The 21,720-nt window shown below is 42.5% G+C and overlaps 1 protein-coding gene across 14 annotated transcripts in view; it reads right to left on the bottom strand.

The window, feature by feature from the left end:
* LOC121293396 (suppressor of tumorigenicity 7 protein homolog) overlaps nucleotides 1-21,720 on the bottom strand; it is a 209,149-nt gene that overhangs the window by 17,742 nt on the left and 169,687 nt on the right. For 10 of the 14 annotated variants that reach the window (XM_041216435.1, XM_041216434.1, XM_041216436.1 and 7 more), the window contains 5 exons: nucleotides 20,238-20,335; nucleotides 17,583-17,697; nucleotides 10,200-10,272; nucleotides 6,075-6,177; nucleotides 5,514-5,664 (listed from right to left, as the gene is read on the bottom strand). In XM_041216435.1, coding sequence (XP_041072369.1) covers nucleotides 5,514-5,664; nucleotides 6,075-6,177; nucleotides 10,200-10,272; nucleotides 17,583-17,697; nucleotides 20,238-20,335 — 540 coding nt within the window. The remainder of the gene's footprint in view (nucleotides 1-5,513; nucleotides 5,665-6,074; nucleotides 6,178-10,199; nucleotides 10,273-17,582; nucleotides 17,698-20,237; nucleotides 20,336-21,720) is intronic. The other 4 variants (XM_041216443.1, XM_041216442.1, XM_041216446.1 and 1 more) reach the window with 2 other exon arrangements.

Genomic DNA, 21,720 nt, shown 5'->3' with positions numbered 1-21,720 from the left:
TGACCGTTACTATCTGAAACCATAAAGCACAATTGACAATGCCACCAAGTGGCAAACAGGGGAAAAGCCACTGCTGCAGTATCTGTCACCTTGAGGCATTTTTTAAGAAAAGACTCTAAAGCCCTGTGTTTGAGATACTCGCAACACTGGGTCTACATTTAGCCATTGAATGGGAATGCCAACATCAGCAATTAGAGAGGGTTTCTGTTTCCTTGAAGTTTGCGAGGCAAGACTTTCACTTTATCTGAATAATCTACCTGCTTATGGAAATTAAGAGCAGGGGATCTGAAATGAAAGATAGACATTAATTGCAAAACGGGACAAGTCTTCAGCTATTAAGGAACTGCTCCTGGTGTATAAAGGGTAGTGATCTCCAGTTCTTCTTCTAGAAGCAGCAGGGAAAGCTACAAGCAAATTCAAATATTGGCTAGTGTTCAAGATGATGGACATTGTATGGCCTATGGCCATCCAGCCTGTTGCCATCCTGCCCCTGATCTACCCTATTCTGTCCCTTCACATGATTATGAGAGGTTCAGGATTCCTCATTATCTTCTATTAATTACTGAGATTCTGAAAGTTTGTAATCAATCCCAGCTAAACTTGATGAATGGACCTTAATAGTTCAACTAACATGCTGGCGAGCTATTGTCTTACAGTCACACGTTATCACTTTAACCAGACCTTTCCAATCTTTATGATCCTCACTTACAGTATGCTAAATTCCCAGGATAAGTTCTGTTTATCTTGGACAGCCTTACATGCCTTAGGGCTCTCCGAATTTTTGCTGAGACTTCAAGCCTTCTCTCTGCAAGTAAGGCATTCAAGTATGCAGAGATAAATGAAGCTAAGTGTAGTCCCTTCTAGAGCAGGAGGTTATCACACAGCATAGAAGGTAATTTGTGATTCCTCCCATAGACTAATTGATAAGAACTATAACAACCATCTGAAGCAATTCATTGTGTGGACCGTCCATATCAGGGCAGTTGTTAACTTGCAGTTCGGTTGATCGGCTAAGATCTTATGGAGCATGATCATCTCATTAAACGCTGTGTGATTTCTTTCTCAGAGTCCATTGCTGAAAGGACTTTCAGCTGCAATGTTCATAACCAAAATGTTCATATTTTCACAGAAATCTCTAAAATTATCATGAGCACTGTCATTGTCAGTCATAAATTTACCCGGTGCTCCCAGTCTGGTCCCTTTCCATTTCTCCATGACTTACCTACAATCATCCTTTTCTATTCACCGTGTAAAGTGAAAGTATTTCTGTCTTTGTCCTATGCCTTTAAATTCAAGGCTCCTACTTCATTAAAATCTCGTGCTAATGGAAGATTTACAATGGGACGTGGCAGCATCCTCCAATACTTTTTATGTATGCCACATTTTGCAGTAATCTCTTCAATGAGCATTGTGTACTCATCGTCAACCACACCTGCATCCTTTAGTAGGATTTTTAATCTTTGACAAGAAAGGTGAGCAAATTGTCAATGTAACTTTAAGGCAATTTGCTTTTTTTCTCTGATTCTTATCACCTGATGCTATTAACACGTCTTTAGAAATGTCAGATTTTGGTAAAGGGATGCAATAATGCCCTGCTTGGGTAAACTGCAGATCCACTGATTTTACGAAAATAATTGCTTTATCATGTTCCGTGTCCAGTTTCATTTGTGCCTTTTTCATAGAAAGCTTGCTCACCAGCAAGGTGAGACTACATCAGTACTAATAAAGTGGCTTGCTCCAGCCTTTTTTCACGGAATCACCAGTCTTACTAGTGACCTTAATGTGTTATCCCCAAACCTGAAACAAGTTGATCTTTTATACTCCCGTACCTTGCTTTGATCCTTACTACTGAGTGAATCTAAATAACATTTTAGCCAATTTGATCCACACACTGTTGAGGAGCATCCACTATCTAACATGGCACAATTAAATTAATCAGTGATTAATACACTCATTACTGGACTAAAGCTTCTCGTGATTAGCACAATTCCCTCAGATGGATTATTATCATCACCTTCAACTTCCAAATTCTGTGTGTCAAGCACCACTTTGAAAACCCAGCTATTCCACTTTGGGAAGTTCATCACAATGATATTTTGAATTACATCTTAAGCACATGTTAACTGTTTCCCGGGCATTCCTGGAGCTCATTTGTCTATTATTGCAACGCCAATCCTGTTGTCTGCTGTGATGTCCAGATCTGCTAAGAATGCCTTCATCCTCATTCCTTCTGCCTGTAACTCTTCTGTTGTACTGACACCCATGAGTCCTCCATCCTTTGTGATACTTCAGAATGTCCCACTTGCGCTATTAAGGTTGCTGGAAATGACTGCTTCCCCAGAAATTTTTGTTTAAAGCAGCAGACATTTGATCCAAAAGGGTGTCTTGTGCTGAGAACCGCATCCGAATTAAGACTAGGAGCCTATCTATATGTGACACCTTAGCATAACCCAGCAGTTTAAAATATGCGCTCTAAATTACGAATCTCCAAATTGAATTTCTGCAATCTTTCAGACAATCTGTTAAGTCCATGATATATTCCTTTATGGAATGACCATCCGTCTTTTGAAATCTATTAGTCTGACCATGCCTTGTAGGCATCCAAAAGATCATGTTTCTTATAAATTTCATCCATGAAGATTAATAGAAGATCCAAACATTCACCAGTATCCAAATGACGGGCACCCAGCCCACAAAATACTTTGCTTCTGATTTTACTTTTATTAGGAAACAATAATGACAAGGCCATACATTGTTTTCTGTTCCATAAAGATGTAACCTGTGTCCACATACACACTTCGGTTTTCCATTGGTCATAAGGTTCAGATTCAGGGAACATCAGTGGGTACCTATAAGCTACCAATTTACACTTGCTTTCAGCCATTCTTCATTTCCAATCTTTACCCCTAGACAACATTCTCTGCTACCATGTTAAACTTCTGACTGCAAGATGGTAAAGTAGGAAACCAGACATCAATCTTTTACTTAATACTAAATTTATTTACAGAATGCAACATTATAAATGTCTGCCTTCTCCCTAACCAACACCCAGTGTCCCAGAAATCTCTTTTTATATGTACTCAAGATGCTTAATCAATCCTTAACCTTAATCATACAATGTGTTACTTGTTCAAGACGTGATTTGTGATATGACATGCTTTTATGGATTTTTCCTGATCCTTGTCTGCAAGGAGCAAATGACAGACTGTCAGCAATTTGACAGCTAAATATATGCTTGCCTCTGTGCTTCTAGTCACAATGCCCCACTGGAAGTCGAGTCCTCAGAACATTACATTGTCTGAATCCCTCAGTTATGTTGCTTTAGAATGTGTTGCATTATAGCAGATTTTTTTCAAGTCATGGCATTGGGGACTCAACGCCTTGACATCATTAGTGAGGGTTTTCCTGAGAGATGCTCCAACTGTACTTGCCACCTACATAACTGAGGTCTTCCATCATTGCCACTGATGCTGAATGTTGCTAGTGGCAGGAAGCAGAACAATCGACTCTTCCTTCATCACAACGTGCAAATGGTTAATAGAATTGTGGTATATCAAACCAATTTGTAACATGGTGTACGAGGAGGCAATGAACTGTTGCACACATTCATGCTCATGACTATTTTCTAGCTATTCCTTGAGATTGGAATCCCAAAAAAGTCAGTGGTGATGCTATATCTCTACTTAGTGATGTGCCTCTCCTCCAATTTGTGCATAATCCATGCCATGTATAACTTCTTGTTAATTATAGCATTGTCGGAGGGGGTGAAATGTTTGACCTGTTGAAACCTGTGCCCATTTGTGCTCTGTGCTTTCTGTTTTATTTCTGTAAAGAGAAGATAGATAGGAAATAAATTATGGAATATTCTGTTCTGCATGATATAGGAAGCAGCAGTTTTGTGGCCTAAAGCGTAGCCCATCTGAAAGGAAAGTACCTTATCTAGAAAAATGTGTGAGAATATGTGAGCGTGCTATACAGCGATATGCATGAAACATAACCAATTCCAATCCTTCTCTGCTGCATCATTCCAGGTTCTTCTTTAATCATGTTCATTGCTTCCCCTTACACTGCATTTGTAGTCGGTTATTTTTTCATTTGCGCTTGTGTCACATTGTAACTTTGATTGTTGTCAGTAGTTACCAGTAGGCTACATATATTCACCTTCATTCTAATTTCTTACCTTGGCATTTCTCTTCAAGTCTGACACATTCTTCTGGACATCCTTCCAAACTGTTCTTGTATGTGGTGCCATAATGACCCCTTGTGTGAAGAACTCCCACCCTTGTTTTTTTTTCCTCTCAGCACAGGTAGATGGCTCCTCTATCTGTAGAAAGCACTTCAATGCTTTCAGGTTGTCTACTATAATCTGCAGATTCTGATCCATAAATCTTGCTTTATGCCTTCTGTATTCTCCATCCATTTCCTAAAGAAATTGTACACTTCATACTGGACAGGTCTGAATATACTATACATGTTGGCTAAGTGACTTTTTGAGCAGGCTGAGCAGCATTTTTGCTCATGTTTTCTAACTGGCCAGCCAGCTGTGTTTCTTTTTAGCTTCATAATGCACCCAAGCTTCTAGAAGAATGAAAAGCTGGAGGTTCCTGTGAGTGCTTTGAGAATAATGGGCAAAAATATTAGCTCCCATTTAATGCACTCAGTAGTTAAGAACAGTTCCACCTCTGAGGAAAACAAAGCCATAGACAACTTAAAGGAAATATCTTATATCTAATCTTGCAAGGTGAGTTACAGATAATCAGAAACATTTTCAGCAATATTCCAGACTGTACAAAGGTCACAGTATACTATTCTGTAGTTCTCTGTGTAGCACAGTCACCTCTGAATCATAAGGTTGTGTGTACAAGTTCCACTCCAGAGACTTAAGCACAATCTCAGCTGGAATTCCAGTGCATAACCAAGGGAGCACTGCACTGTTGAAGGTGCAGTCTTTCATATGAAGCATTAAATTGCGGCTCCATCTGTCCTCCCAGGTGGGTGTAAAAGATCCCATGACAGTGTTTTGAAAATAAGCAGGGAAATTCCACCCAGTGTCCTGGCTAATATTTACCCTTTTACCAACATCACTTCAAAGAGATTCTCTGTCATTATCCCACTGATGTTTGTGGGACTGTGCTGCGTGTAAGTTAACTGCAGTTTTCCCCACATGACAACAGTCACTTCAGTAGTACTTCATTTGTTGTAAAGCACTTTGTTATGTCCTGAGGTTGTGAAAGGTAAGTTAAACTTTCTTTCAAATAATGGAAATGCTGGAGACATTTTCCAAAGGCAATAATTGATTTCCAATGTATTTCACTCTACAGGAGCAACCTGATAAATTGAAGAATTTCATTTCAATAGGTACATGCCAGTTAGTAGACTTTAGACTTGTGGTGGTCAGGACTGTGAAAATGACTGTGGCAATTTTACTAGGGAAGGAGTATATCAAAGAACTAATGAAGTACACTGCAGATGGACTAAGCAACTCAGATAACCAACTTCTGAAAGGCACTTACTTCCCTCCCAGGTACAATGTAATAGGTTGAGAGCTCCTTCTACCCGTTTCCAGTGTTGAAGATGGAAGAATGCATATGCTATTGCTTCACTGTCCCCTCTCTTCAAAATATGTTCTGGTGGCAGTATTAAACTTTTCATTTCTAATAAATACTAAAAAAAAAGAAAAAAAAGTAATTTTTATAAAAGACACTGTTGGAAGACCAAGAACTGTAAATAGAGTCATTAACTCTTTGAAACCTTAGCATGTTTCACATGAATTTTTTTTTGTCTGTAAATGACTAAATAGCCTATTTGCTATTCGACTTGTCAGGCATCAAGTGTTTAATAGCACTATTTTAGAATTAACTTAACTGTCAGTTTTAGACAGACATGTCAGTCACAGAGATTGCCCTCATTGCCTTCCACTTCCCCAAAATTACAAACAACTCCTCCTTCATCCCTTTTCTACTGACAAATGGTAAGAGATTGCAAGCCAATTACAAATCATAAAACATTACAATTAGCATTTACAAACAAAGCTATTAGTTTGTGAACTAATGGAGAAAAGAGCAGCCACTCACTTTGGGTACATGTGGGTTAAATTCTACTGCCCTGTGTATTGCTTCTACAGCATTCATCTCTGCAGTACTCAGCCCTCGCCTGGAGGCAGCCTCTGGTGAGAATCTACAACAACAGCAAAACCATTCATCACAGTTTACATCATGAAACCGCACGACTTTGTGGACCACTGAAGAACATGCAGAATGACACACCGGGTTCCCAGAAACCCAGTACCCAAGAAAGGGACTCTTTACATCTCATTGCACCATCTGCTATTGATCCACTCTCACAGAAGTCCTGAAAGTATCAAGAGATACTGGTGCCCCAAAATATTATATTACGGACTAATTTTCAATTTGAGCACAGTTGGCCAACTAACAGTAGCAGATCAGCCACCTGCTCTACAGACCATTTAATTTTCCTTTCTATTAAATTGTGACTTTATTTCTTGTTTCTCTCTCTCCCCCTTGTTTTAATCCATCCTATAAAGGACCTATTTGCCTTACTTTATCAGTTCTGAGGGAGGGTCTCCATTTGAACCGTTGATCTATCAGATGGTTTATGTATAGAATAAATAATGAACATTTGGGAGACACGACTATGTGTCACCTCATCCTCAAATTCAAATGATGTCATAAACCATGAACACAATATTTAATGAATTAATGGGGACTAAATTCGACAGCCTACGAAAGCAAATGTGTGATTACGATGTGGGGTTAACCTAAGCCAGTTGCTTTGCTGCTGGCAGCATGCCAAGCATTGCCTGCTAATTAACATGATTGCAGCGTGCAGCCGGCACGAAGCACTGTATAGTGGCTGCACGCTTCAACAGGGGGCCCAAAATTATGAGAGGCTAGCATCAGTTAAATCCAGCCAGCAGCTCTTCAAAGCAGGGGTGGCTGAAGCAGGTGCTGAAAGCAAATCTAGAGCTGATTCTGACCTGAGATAGGCACATGAAGTGCATAACACATGAAAGGGTGGGCTGCAAGATTTTCAGTCGCTGCACTGGAGGCCTTAGCCAAGGAGGTGCTGGGAAGGAGAGATGGGTTATTCCGGCAGGGGACCAGCAGGCAATCCAGACAAGCTCTCACAAGGCAGTGAGGGCAGATAGCTGTGGTGGTCAATTCCAGGAGTCAGACCCTGTGAATCTGGATGCAGGGCTGCAAAAAGTTCAATGGCCTCACACAAATAGATAAGGTCATTGATTTCATCTTCAGATGCTATATTCCACAAACTGCACCACTCGCCTCTGACACTATTTGATGTTTCACACCCCCATCACTCACCCACCAACAATCTCTATCAATCAGGGCTCATACGTCACATTCATAGATTCACCTCACCCTCGCATGCTTAGAACTGTTCCAAGCCTCATACCCACATCTCCCAGTCTGCACACATTGCCAGCTATTCAATCATGACAGCCACATCTTCCAAACAGATTGCTGCAAACTGACACACCTCCCTCTGCCTTGCAGGACAAGGTAGCACACAGCCAGAGCGGCAGGAGCTAACCAGAGGGGGAACGGCACCCCTGCATGTTATTATCCCTATCCAGGAGATTGAAGGCTATCATTGGAGCAGCTATTGATGAGACCATAAACAGTGGCAGAGCTGAAACAACTAAAAATGACATTATGCTCATACATAATCTTTCTTCCCACGTCCCAGTGTATAGTAATTGAGTGTTTAATTGTGTCCAGGTGGCAGCCATTAACTGGGAGTTCACTTGAGCTTGTATATTGCTTATAAATTGTGTAAAAATTAGGGTCCAGTTCTAACCTTCACCACGTGGCTATTTGGAGTGCAACACCCATGTTCCCCTCATTCCACACTTCCTTCTGATTTACAAGCTGTTGATGGTGTAAATCTGCATCTCTTACTTTCTCCCCATCCCCTCACCACAACCCTACCCTTCTGACTTTCTGTTTTCAGAAAGCAAAGTAGTACAACCTGGCCAGGCAGTGGTGGAACAGCAAGAAAATTGTGAAGAAACATTGTCACTCATTGTCACACTTGCAGCTGCCAGCTGAAATGGTGCACAGTGTGTACATTAGAGGGGAGCACACAGGCTGGATATGCACTTGGTGAGGCACCAGATACGAGTGGCTTATAGCCAGGGCAAAGGGAAAGGAAAGCGCTGATGCCAGCTCACCAACAGTGCCCTTGCTGATGCCTGTCAGCCAGCCTGCCCAGAGACTGTTGCCATCCATGTCAAGTTGGTGCAGTCCCAGGCCATCAGCAGTCTGCAGCACAAGTCGACAGCCTTCAACCAGCCATACTGTAACCACTGGGGTAGCACTGTGTAGGAGCACTAGGAAAGGCACAGGGAAGACACTATGGGAATGCACACGGTCAATTAGTTGACATTTGTAAGCAATATTCAATATTTTTGATTTTAAAATTTGTTCAGAATATTTATTTTATGTTGTTCATAATGTTAAGGTTTGATTTATTCCATTTGAGGTACTAGGCTCCGCTTCATTCTCACATTTGATTGTTACATGTTTCCATGTTTATAACCTGATTACAGCCTGCAAATGAATTTTTTATGCAAGTTACACTGCAATTCAGCCTTTGGGCTTTAAATGTGTTTCTTGAATAAAATACCATATGATGATTATTATTATTATTACATTGTGGCTAAGCAGATGCAGTAATGGTTGATGACAGAGGGAAGGTGTAGGGCGATTGGTGAATGGGGAATTAGGGTTGCGTTTCTTGTTATTGCAGCTGGATAAGTTCTTCTTGGGCAGCAGAGTCAGAAAAAAGCTCTCAGGCAACAGCCATGTGATCAGTAGATCGCTCTTATCACCCAGGAGCCACCCTCTGGTTTGTTGTGGTGGCTCAAATGCTGATGATACATCAGACTGCCACAGAATGAAGCCATCATGACAATTGCCAGGATACTGGGCATTGACCTGCACTGACCAGTCGCACACCAACTGGTCACTAAGTGAGTGAAATGCCTTCCGGTTCCAGTACAACTCAGAGTAGATATTCAGTGCCGGCAAAGTAATGTGTGTGCTATGTATGGCACCCTGTACCATGAGGGAGCCTGCAATCATTGTAAAGTCACATGCTCACTCTGCTTGTTGTTCTCTGGCAACAGAGGATGAAATATATTCAGCTCTTTGAATAGAGAGCATCAGTTACCTCCCCTACAGGACATTGAATGGGAAACTGCAAGGTGTTTTAAATATCTACCACCAGCTCAGAACGATCCGATGTTTAAAAGCTCACAACCCACGGTCATCTTCAGAGTCACTGGCAATGCAGTCTTTGTCATGCTCAGAGATTGCAGTTGTGGCTACAACAGGTGGCAAATTTTAGTGAGGACATCTTTACTGAAGCACAGATGGCTTGCACATTGTTCTTTGCTGAGGTTCAGATAAGAGATTTGCTCCCTGAATACTTTGGGCAAATATGGCCTCCTGTTGAGTGTACTTCTTCCCTTCCTTCTCCTCCTCCCTCTTCAGGCAGCTTGTCCTGTTCTGCATGCCTTCTGCTCATTCTCCCAATCATGCTGTATTCCAAGTAGAATACCTACGTCTGAGAGCAAGTGGTTTGTGCAGAAGCCTTGAAGTCAGGGCCATGTCCTTTAGCATGCGCCACACCACTCAGTGTAGACTTTAGCAATTTTAAACAACTCCAAAAAGCACCAAAGGCTCATCCAATCATAGCAACATCCAGTAGAAATCAATCAGCAACTAGCCTGAAAGTAGTTGATGATCCTTTAAATATCACTAGTGTCAGTACTCTCCTGCTGCTGAACACGTGTTTAATTGTACATAATCAAGAGACAGCTTGGAGCGTTGAGCTCCAAAATGGCAGAAATGGCATTAATTCAGTGTTACTTGCTAAATTACAACATGATCTGCCAACTCTGAATACTTCTGGAGGACGCTCACTGAAGGTATACTAACACTTTCACCAATATGGCACCAAGCATGGTTCGCACCAGAAGTTAGCACATGTGCCATGGATTCCACTCTGGACCTCCAAGGCTACTCTTCGTGCGCATTTTTTCTGCACTACATATCTGAATATTATGCCATACATATTTAATCTGTTTCAGTCTTTTTGATCAATAATGTCATTCTTGACATTATGCTAGGATTAACTATATTGAGAATACCTACTTGTCAGAGACTGCTCTTGCTTTAAGTAGTGCCGCTGTGTAACATATTGTTGCTGACTTTGGTAAGCTAATATCTGTCATAAAAGAGAGAAGAAATCCATCATTAAATGACGTCAACACACAACAAAAATCAAGGCACTCCATTTCTCTTAACAGTGGAATGAATTTTCCCACAAAACATTTGCTCTTAGCCGAGACTACCTTTCAGGAGTTTCTTTTTCCATTTTTCTTAACTGATCCAAAACTCAGAAAAACTCCATGCAGAAAAAACCCAGTAAGTAATCCATCATAGAAAGAATTGTTCACATTGTCATCAATTCATGGTGCCTGGATTACCGTACAGGGCTTGACAGATTTTATATTGATTCATTCTGCTCTGTAGACTTTTGGAAATCTTAAAAGTATAAAAGCATCTCAGTGCGATAAATTTAGATTGCAATCTGTATTGACTGTAAACTGCAATTTTCATATTCTCCCAAGGATGACAGCATTTTACATGAAAATAGAAATATTTTTGTATGAGAAACCATTCTCCCGGCCCTGTACCATAACTACAGATCATTCACCAAATCTTTGGTGAAGGCCTCAGTGTCTGCACCTGAACTTCTGAAATTAACGTACAATTTCCTTCAATTTGAGCCCATACAAGGAAATGAATGCATTTTTTCCCCATGAAACTTCAAGCCAAAACATTTTCAGTTAGCTTGAACTTAGGGAGGTAGATGCTCTGATGTGCTTACTGATACTAAATACTTACTTATATACATGCTCAGGATTCCTGCAGATTCAGGATTGATCTAGACTGAGATTGTTAGTTTTATTTGTTCTCAGAATGTGGATAACACTAGCAAGCCAGAAGGAAAAAAGCAGTAAAAACTGGGGAAGAAGAATACTAGTCTGAACTGGTCTTGTATACTTAAAATGGAACACCAGTAAAAACTGGGAAATAAGAGTACTGGTCCAAACTGTTTCTCCCTTCTTGGAAGGCAGAATTTAATGCCTATTCTTTACTGTCCTTAGAGCCAGTCCTCACTGCCTTCTTGTACTGTTGCAGCCCTTGTGGTGATGGTGCTCACAAGAGTGTAAAGTAGGAATTCAAGGACTTTGACCCAGCACAGTGAAGTAACAGTTATACACATCCAATCAGCATGGTGTATGACTTTGGGCGAACTTGGAACACATGGTTCTCCAAGTGTTAAGAGTCATGGAGTTGGCAGGCGCTGGAAGTAAGTTTAAGACACATAGTGAAAAAATAGGGTAAATTTATTACAGCAAACATGAAGGGCTTCCTGGTGGACCAACTCCAAACTATTTCAGTATGAATTCAGATGGAAGGCGTGAGTTATAGCCTGGCAATCCATATATTGCTAAACTCAAACACAAACAACAAGTGTAACGCAATTAATAGCCCTTTGCCAATATGAATTGCTGGAGACTAAATGCAAAAGTTGCTCACTGGATTCTGGAATAAGTGGTCTCTGCTGCTGTTCTGTAAACAAGGGTTGGAATCTTCTGCTCTTGTTGGTGGCGAGCCAGGAGATGGGAAGGGCATGTACTTAGGCAGGGTGGTGGCGTACCTGAAACCTGCTGCCTTTCTGCCTCCACCAGAATTAAGTTCTAGGCAGGAAGGCCTATGGCCGACCTTCCTGCCCCTTCGCCAATTAAGGGGTAGGTTGCTCTCAAGTCCCACGAAGGCAATCAGTGCCTGATCAAGGGAGGAGGTATTGGACATCGGGGGGGGCGGGGGGGGGGGGGCTGCGCTGACAGCCACTCCTCTTCCCTTGCATCTGGCCTCTTGCATGCCCCCACCAACACCCCCCCCTCCACCCCCCCCCCCCGCAATCCCCACCCCACATAACCTTTCCCCCCACCCACACATTACTTTCTTGTAGCCTAGGTCCTCTGCAACCCTGGGACTCAGGGGTGTCCTTCAGCACCAGCCATGGCCTTCTCAGTGGCGCTGCTGAGTGCAAGGGCTGCTTGATAGGTGAGACTTCTGACCCCAGGGTCCTGATTCCAGGGCAAGGTCCCTCAGTGGCCTCACATTGCCTGATGGGTGTATGGGGGTTCAGCGGGCCTTCCTGAAGAAGCACCGAGGCTCCCTCGCGGGCTCTCCAGCCGGCAGGCGAGACCATCGCCAGCACATCAAGAATCCACCCCAGGTGTCCAAAAGTAGCTGTGGGTTTAGAGTACAGGCTACTAAACTCTGCTAATGCTGAGAACTCATGTTAGAATCTAATCTCCACAATCCAACCCACACAGGTGGATTGGCAGGAGCTCCCTACTAACACTGGCACCAAAGTCTACTAACTGTTTGAATTTTTAAAAAAGATTTAAATCCCTGGTCATGGCTGATGCTCTATTAGCACAATATGAATACGTTAGCACTGAATGTTTCAGTGTCATTTGGCTGCTTGTAAACTGCCTCCTACGTGGTCTCTACAAGCAATCTAAGTGACTCTTTTGATTCTCTGCAACCTGCAATTCTGACAACATGGTTAAAATGTCAACCTGAAAATCTTTTCATCAGTCAGTGCAATTTTAAAATGAATCATCTCTATTGTGAGACCACATCAGGAATCGGTCACAAATGTCCATCCAATCAAAACAATTTATAATGAATCTATTAACGGCCATTATGAGCACAGTTGAACAGTTCAATACTTTTATTTCTCCTTTATCTTCCATCTTTCCCTTTTTGTCTTCCTCCTCTCCTTGAGGAAGTATGATACCATGAATACTGGTCACTCTCTGGTACTTTACACATGTGACCATCGATGTAGGCATAGTCAATAGGCTTAATTTTATCTTTACACATCTTCACATGTAGAGGGGAGGCTGATAGGGGACGTCAGGAATCCTTTGTTCTGTCAATGGTCTTTGTCGGACTCTTTAACTCTGTCACGTGTTATGAATATCTAATTTTATGATTGATATGTTTTAGGAGTGTAACTTATAATTTGGGAATTGAAATTTTTAAATGCAGCCTTGAGAAGCTGGTAAATAAACCTGAAGTAATTGCAAATCAAAGATGGCCTATGTTCGTTTATAAGGCGACAGTGGGAAGTATTGGAAACTAAACAACGGGCTACCTCTCTGGGTGTCATGGTAGAGACAGGATGTCTACCGCTGCCTCAATAAGAGGGTTTAAATTATTTATTTGGTTTACCAGAGTCTCAGTGCAATGATTCTGTGGAAATTGCCCGGGAAGTCAGAACTTCCGATGGGCAATTACCCTGCTCCCAGGGGCCCTGCGCAAAAGTCTCAAACTCTGAGATACAACCAGTATCTGTCTTACTTACCTGGATAGTTAGTTACCCAGGAAATATCAGACAGAAAAATCCTAGTCTAACTACAGGGTAACTATACAACTGACCCCCAATCACTCCCAATGACCCACACCCCCAACCCACATCTCCCCCAACTTGATGAGCCCCCACCATCCAATTTCCCCCCACACCGACCTGATCTGACTAGCCCTCAACCGTAACCCCAAACCTAACCCCACCAAAACTGACCCACCTATCCAGCTGCCACCCTGCCCATCCTACTACCTCACCCACCTGCCACCCTACCCACCTGCCACCCCACCCACCTGCCATCCTAACCCTTACACACTTAGCTTCTCTCTGTAGCTTTTCAAAGAGACTTCGGGACATTTAAACTCTTTATTTACCAGAATACTGCAGCTAGTGCCATAAAAAGAGGACAAGGCTTGTCTTCCCCTTATAATCTATTGCTACAAATAAATGGTTCAATTTCGGGACACGCTCCACATTTCTGGAGAAGCCGGGATCGAAAGTCCCGGCTAGAAACGCGGAGCTCTGGCGTGGCACAGGAAAGCAGGAGTGGAGTAGCAATCTGACAGTGATTGCTCCTGCTTTGAGGATTCAGACCGTTGACCTATAGTAAGCAAACTTTAATGCTTATATACTGAACATTACTACTTATTGCTGTCTTTTGTTTGCTGGCATCTGAGGTCACATTAATCTTCATGTGTTAAAATTGGGTCATATTGGAAAATAGTTTGGGAAGCACTGGACTAAATACTAAAAAACAGCTGAGTTAGCTTCCCAAAAGCAAAATGAGGTAAAGATTAACTTATCACCTTGGTAACTGCCGCACACCAGCCTGACAACAACTAATTGGCCTAGCAAAGAAACAATACCGCAGCATTACAGTAAATGCTAGTATTACACTGAATGAACTACGGCACAAAATACTAGCGATGTAATGGTTTCCAAAATACAACAACATTTAGGTGTTTTAAGTGAAAGAGGCAGCTCTTCTCCATATTTTGGGTTCAATTCTTCAAAAGCAAAGGTTTAAAAAGCCTATCTGATACAGACTGACCTTCAAAAATCAGTCATGACGTTATAAATTAGGCAATGTTCCTTTGAATGCACAGCACATTCACTGCTGTTGCTTAGCACAGTATTTAGCAACAATGAATGCAACATCTTCAATAGAATGTAAGATCAGAGTATTTAAGCCTGGAACAAACAAATTCTTGCTCGGTGATGGTTTCAATCTGCTGGTCTACAGTGTTCAGGCAAAATAGAGCAAAACAGAGTTGACATCTGAAAGCCCACAAAGTGCACAAGAATTTATTCCTCAAATTGTACCTGAAACAAGAATTACCAACCAACTGTATTTCTGTGCAGAACTTATCTGAGAACTTTAACATATAAAACAGTATCAATAATACGTAAACAAAACTACAATGTTTATGTCAGTCTTGCAAATTAAAAATATTTTTCTTCTGTATATTTGAATTTCAATAGAGATTTAAAGTTTACTTAAACTCAATTCTCCTGAAGTTATGTTTATTTTTCATTCCTTAGTTGAATCAAAGATTCTTGTCTTAATTCTTTGTTTTCCAACCACAAAAAGTCAATTTCCATTCTTTTGTTTATTCACAGAATCACAGAGTGCAGAAGAGGCCCTTCGGCCCATCGAGTCTGCACCGACATGTGAGAAACACCCAACCTACCTAACCAACCCCATTTACCAGCACTTGGCCCATAGCCTTGAATGTTATGAGGTGCCAAGTGCTCATCCGGGTACTTTTTAAAGGATGTGAGGCAACCCGCCTCCACCACCCTCCCAGACCGTCACCACCCTCTGGGTCAAAAAATTTTCCTCATATCCCCCCTAAACCGCCTGCCCCTCACCTTGAACTGATATCCCGTCGTGACTGACCCTTCAACTAAAGGGAACAGCTGTTCCCTATCCACCCTGTCCATGCCCCTCATAATTTTGTACACCTCGATCAGGATGTGGGTGTTGCTAGCAAGTCTGCATTTACTGCTCATCTCCAGTTGCCCTAAGAGGCTGGTGGCGAGCCTTTTTCTTGAACTGATGCAATTATTCTTTTTCTATGGTTTAATACAACTGAGTGGCTTGCTAGGCTACCCCACAGTGCAATTAAGGGCAGAATTTTGCCCTTATCGGGTGGGCGAAGCCGACCTGCCCTTATCGGGGCTGGAGCGCGATTTCGCGCTGGCAGGACAATGCGTGAAATGCATGCTTCAGCGATGCCTGTGTGGGGGTGAGGGGGGTTGGAAGGAGGGCGAGAGCATAAGTTCACACCGAGCTGCCCCAGGGAGATGAAGAGTTTTGAAAATTAAAAATGGAGATTTTTAAAATGTTAAAACACATGTCCCCGCTCATGTGAGTCTGTCACCTGTGCAGGGACATGTTAGAAATTAGGATGAAATTTTAAAAATGTTTGTTTGAAATGACGGATCGAAACCTCATCCCGCCTGTGGATGAGGTTTCACAAAAAATGCAAAGGCTGCTTGACAATTTTGCCTTTCAGCAAAAAATTGCATTTAATTAATACTTTAATGAATGGCCTTCATCGGCCTGTTAATTGTCGGCGGGTATGGTGCTGACTCCTGCATACGCCCACTGACCGAAATATCGCGCGAGTGCGCGATGACATCAGGACACTCGCCCAACATTATTGCGTGTCAATTTATGTTCGAGCAAGTCTGGCGCAAGCCTGCCCGCTCAGTGAAAAGTCCTGTCCCATGAGAGTGGGTCTGAAGTCACACATCAGCCAGACTGGATAAGGACGGCAGGTTTCTTTCCATAAAAGGCATTAGTGAAGCAGTTGGGTTTTTAAGTCAATCCAACAGCTCCATGGCCACTTTTACTGAAACCGGCTTTCTATTTCCAGATTTTTAAAACGGAATTCAAATTCTCAAACTGGCATGGTAGGATTTAAACTCTCATTCTTTGGATGGTCTGGATTGCTCATCCAGGAGCATTAACTACAAAAGTGCAGCATGATCACAAAGAGAGGGATAATTATACCTTTTTCATCTGGTCTCGTGTGAATTACTGTTACTTTCATGACCGTCTCATTTGCAACATGAATTTAATTCTTAAATTGAAAATGACCCCAGAAGCATCCCCAGTGGCCAAGTTGGAGAATTTATTTTCTATTTGTTCATGGGATGTGGGCATCACTGGCTAGGCCAGCTTTTTTAATGCCCATCCCCAAGTGCCCTTGAGAAGGTGTTGGTGCCTTCTTGAACCGCTGCAGCCCATGTGATGCAGGTACATCCACAGTACTGTTAGGGTCATTCCTTTTAGAATGGACCACATGATTCTATACTAAGCCATTCAGATAAAAGATCCCAAGCTTGATCTGTGGTCTGTCTGAGTGAGCTTCTCTCAACCAACAGCAATGGAGCATTACAATTAGTCTCAACACACCTAGATTGGAGAGAAGAAAATGTTGAGAGGATTCGCAAACCTGTTGGCTATCCAAGGAACCCTGCTGGAAGTTTATATTTAAGGACGGTGGATGAGAGTGCAACTGGGTTCAGCCAACATACCCTCCATGAATGAATAGCTTTCAATTCTCATTAAAGAACAAGAGTCATATGGTTTTGAAACGTTAACTCTGTTTCTCTCTCTGTAGATGCTGCCAGACCTGCTGAGTTTTTCCAGCATTTTCTGTTTTTATTTCAATTCTCATTGTCCAGTTCCACCTATGACGAAAGCTTAAGTTGATAAGGTAAGGAAAGGCTGCCAGAATTTGTGGAACAATGTTCCCAGCAAGAGGCAGGACCTTGAGGAGAACAGGTTAGGGAAAATCCCTTGGAAATAAAGGCAGAAATATGAACATGAAACAGCACCTTCAGACTCTGACTGGACAGAGAGCTCAAAGAAGTATCTCTGCACTTACTTGCTATCAGACAAAATTATTAACGCTTCAGTGAAGCACCTTGGGATGTTTCACTATGTTTAAAGGCACCATATGAGTACAAGTTGCAGTTGTTGCTGTTAACCAAACTATCTGCCAACTATTTTCCCATCTTTCCTCCAGTGTACAAGAATGCTCTGATTTTATCACTTAACAAGGACTCACCATCATATTTGGCTAAAACTGCTTGCACATCAGCATAGGCCTGTAGCTCTAAAAGTGCCTCCAGTAAATTTTCATGGATGTTGAACATACTGAGAAGAGGGAACTCCTTCATCAACTGTAAAACAAATTGACAGTTAGACTGAGAAAAACAGTTGGTAATAAGCTTGGGATTTGTAAAATAAAAAGACATTAAGGGTAAACTGACCCATTTGGATTACGTAATTTCAACAGATCAGAACTTTTGTCCACTTGTGTTAATAGTTTTTAAATAATAGTTCAAGTTTTTAAACCAGCATATGTAAGTTTAATTCGGATTCTCTGCTAACCTTGCAGCATCTGAATTTTATGTTATAACTAGTACAGGCTGGGTTGATTTATTCAGCTGGTTTGCTGAGATTCCAGAACCTAACTTCGACAAATGTGAATGGTTAAATTAGTTATTCTTTAAAATACTTAATCTGTTGTGCACAATGCTGATGTAACACAACAATGGCTTATCGAAGGAGACTGGTACAATGTTTTACAAGGTAAAATGGTAATATTTATTGTTTACAGATTTATGTTATCCATGGAGAAGCATAACATGCTTTGAATATTATGCTGGAGGATTATTTTTAATTTGAATTCAATATTATGCTCATGTTGATATGCTTGTGTTCTTAAATGATAAATAGTGCAGAAGGAGAGCATCATGTGTCAACAATATCACGCTGACTTCTGCATGTTTTCAGTCAGGTGCTATGGCCAATATTGTTATTACTGGATGCAGTCTCAAATGGCTGGTGGGACTGGTCACATTGGGCTGGATTTTAGTTCTGGGACTTTCTGGGTTGGGACATCGGGTGCATTTCTGGGTCCTGACCCCCACACTGTGCTGGCACCTGACACCCAACGTGAATTTTTACAAGCTGGTCAATTAGTGGCCAAGGAGTGCGCTCACCATTCATTGGAGGACAGCGGGCCAGCTCCTGAGACTGGAGGGCCAACGGGAGGCCATCCAGCCGTGAGAAATCGGCTGCTCTACGTTCCGCTTGCGGGCAGTTATCTATTTACCCTCTGAATCAGGATATTTCCAGGAACATACCAGCAGGTAGCAGGAAATTGTGGGAACATCAGGTCGTTTTAAAAATTTCAGCCTTTGGCCTGGATTTTCACCAAGTCAGGATGACTCGGGAACCCTTTGCAAATGGCAGGCAGGTCCCGATTCTGGGATTCCCGACCCCACCTGGCTGTGCGATTTTCAGGAGTGCCTTATAAGTGTGTGGGCTGGTTTATCGTGAACCCTCACCCAGCATGCCCGACCTGGTCAGCTCCATTACGACGATAGGCATCGCCAAGTCCTCCACAATTATCAGGCGAGACTTGTGATTCACAGCACCTCAGAGGTGTCATGAACGAGAGTCTGTATGAGCGGACCTTTGAAAAGGAAAGATCAAAAAGTCCTCCTCATGCAATCAATGCCAAGCTATGTCCTCCACCCGCCATCCCCCATGCCTAAGTATGCCCTCCACCCACCCCCATGGCTCCTTATGACCCATATGCCAAGGTGGCCCCCCACTTGCCCCCATGGCTGCTCATGCTCCTTCTACTAAGCTATACCACTCCACCCCTCCCATGTCCCCTCATGCTCCTATGCCAGGTTATGTCCCTGCACCCATTCCCCCATGGCCCTGCATGCCCTCATGCCAAACTCTGACATTTCCATGCCATTCACCCACTATATACTGTATAGAATCAACGAACTCTACAGTGGCAATAGGATGTGTAAAAATACATGAAAGTCAAAAAAGTCATTCATTTATTAATTTCTACTATGCTAGAAAAAAGTCCTTTCACTACAGTGCAATAAAAAAGTGACAATCATGCAAACCTTTAAAATATCAATTACAGAAACTGCAGGCACTTGAAACCTCTTAACCTTCTGTAAATAGATATTGTGAAATTGGTAGCAGAGATCAGAGAGCCAGAACTGACAATCAAGCAACGTTTTCCCTGGGGCTCAGGTGTTTTATTAGAGTCATGGATGTCTGGGCTCTCAGACTAGAAAAAAAACATGGAGGGCATAGCTTGGCCTCGGGACACATGCGGGGCCACCTGGGTGAGTGGAGGGCATACCTTAGCATAGGGGACATGAGGAGTGCGTGCAGGAAGGAGGGGGTGTGAGGGCTGAAGGGCCTCTGTGGTTTTATTTTAACTGGGATGAAGTCCCACAGCACGGAGGTGGTCCTTATAAATAGCACGCCTCTGCACCCGGCAAGCCCAGTGGCTGATTTGGACTCTTTCCCAAGTTGGCTGGCTCAACCGCAGCCCAAACCTGCCCTTGGCAATGAAGACCCCACCTTTGTAGACACTTTCTCCTGAGGCAGACAGGCCGAGCCGGGAATTTTCTTGACTCTTGCTTCCCGCCTCCTGGAAATGAAGATCCCACCTTTGTAGACACTTTCTCCTGAGGTGGGCTGGCCAGGCCGGGAATTTTCCTGGCTCTTGCTTCCCACCTCGGTGATGAAAACCCAGGCCATTGTCTCCAGATTGCTGACTGAATAGGAATAGTCCACCTTTCTAATAATCCATTCAAACATTTCAGTCCTTTTCACCAGATTATCACAAACAACCAGCCACAACTGCAGTGTTCTGTCAATGTCCACTTTTACTCACATCCCGCATCATCTTTACTGCTTCTCTTGTCCTTCCCAGTTTTCTCGAACACATTGCCAATCTTCTTTTAATGTAAACTAACACATTTGTGTCCCTCCCTGAAAGACAGAACATCCTGTATGTACGTTTTCAGTGGTGAAGACAATGGTTTAACTATGAATCGAGGAGCAGAAGTTGGCCATTCAGCCCCTCAAGCCTGTTCCTCTATTCCATTAGGTAAGGATTGATCTATCTCCTTCATCATTCAGTTAATTCCTTGCATCAAAACTCAGAATTCAAAAAAAGCAACCGTTTTATTTTACTTCAATCACAGGATGTTGTAAATTAATCATTAGAGTATCTGGAAAATATTGTACACTTCCAAAGCAGTTTTCTTTTAAAATAGTGCAGTTCGAAAAACTGTACCTTTATAAAAGGGTAAGGATTATGTTATAATGCTAGTTAAACTGACAGCTACAGAGGGCTTCATTCAAACCACATTCTAATTTTAAAAAAATGACGCGATGAATTATATTAGCGGACTAATATACCCCTGAATGGATTCACAGAGTCTGTGCTTTCTTCAGTTTCGCCTTTCTTGTGTGTAACTGTTACAAATTTGTACAAACATATGTCAAAATGAATACAAAATATGTCTTGTCTAGAAGGCTGCAAAGGATGCATTCCATACTCAATTGGATATAGGGCTCACTTGCCTCTGATCCCTTGATCTGAATTAACAGCCATTTGTCCAGTAACCAGTCTGACGCAACAGAACTGCCGGGCTTTATAAAGTCTCCATTTAGCAATCGCCCTCACCTAATTATTCAGCAATTTACTCATTTGATAACCTGATTAGAAAGAGTTAGAAGTGGGAAGCAAAATAAATAAATGTGGGCATTAGCACATTGGGCAGGATCTGTTGCCTGTCGGGCAGGCCGGTCGGGAGTGGGCGCGGAGCCGACTGCCGCCTGCGATCGGCTGCGCGCCGCCATTTTACATGGGCAGGCCAATTAAGGCCCGCCCAGCGTGATACACGCCTAGTAGCGCTCAGCGTTACATGTGTGGGCCGGGGGGGGGAGGAGGGAGGGTCGGAGCCTGCACTCCTTCACGCATGTGTGCAAAAGAGCGCAGAAATCTCCCTGAGGCATGGAGCTGTCTCAGGGAGATTAATTTCATAATGAGAATTTTTAATAAGGAGGATTAAAAAATTGTTTACATGTGTCCTCTCATGTGACAGCATCACATGAGCTGGGATATGTTTATGAAATGTTCGGAAAATATTTATTAATTTAATAAACGCTTCATGAAACCTCATCCCATCCGTGGATGAGGTTTCATAAAAAATGCGAAGGCCACTTGGGCTCTTTGCCTGCCCATCAACCTTAAGGTTGGATAGGCAACCCCATCAATTTGGTTAACTGGTTTATTAATGGTCTTAACAGGCCTTTGACAGCTTGGCGCGCACACAGCTTACTCTGGTGCATGCCCGCCAAATGAAAGA

This window comes from Carcharodon carcharias, chromosome 21, assembly GCF_017639515.1.
Source record: "Carcharodon carcharias isolate sCarCar2 chromosome 21, sCarCar2.pri, whole genome shotgun sequence".
Lineage (NCBI taxonomy): Eukaryota > Metazoa > Chordata > Chondrichthyes > Lamniformes > Lamnidae > Carcharodon > Carcharodon carcharias.
The sequence above is the reverse complement of the archived record's forward strand: the minus strand, read 5'-3'. Positions and strand labels throughout refer to the sequence as shown.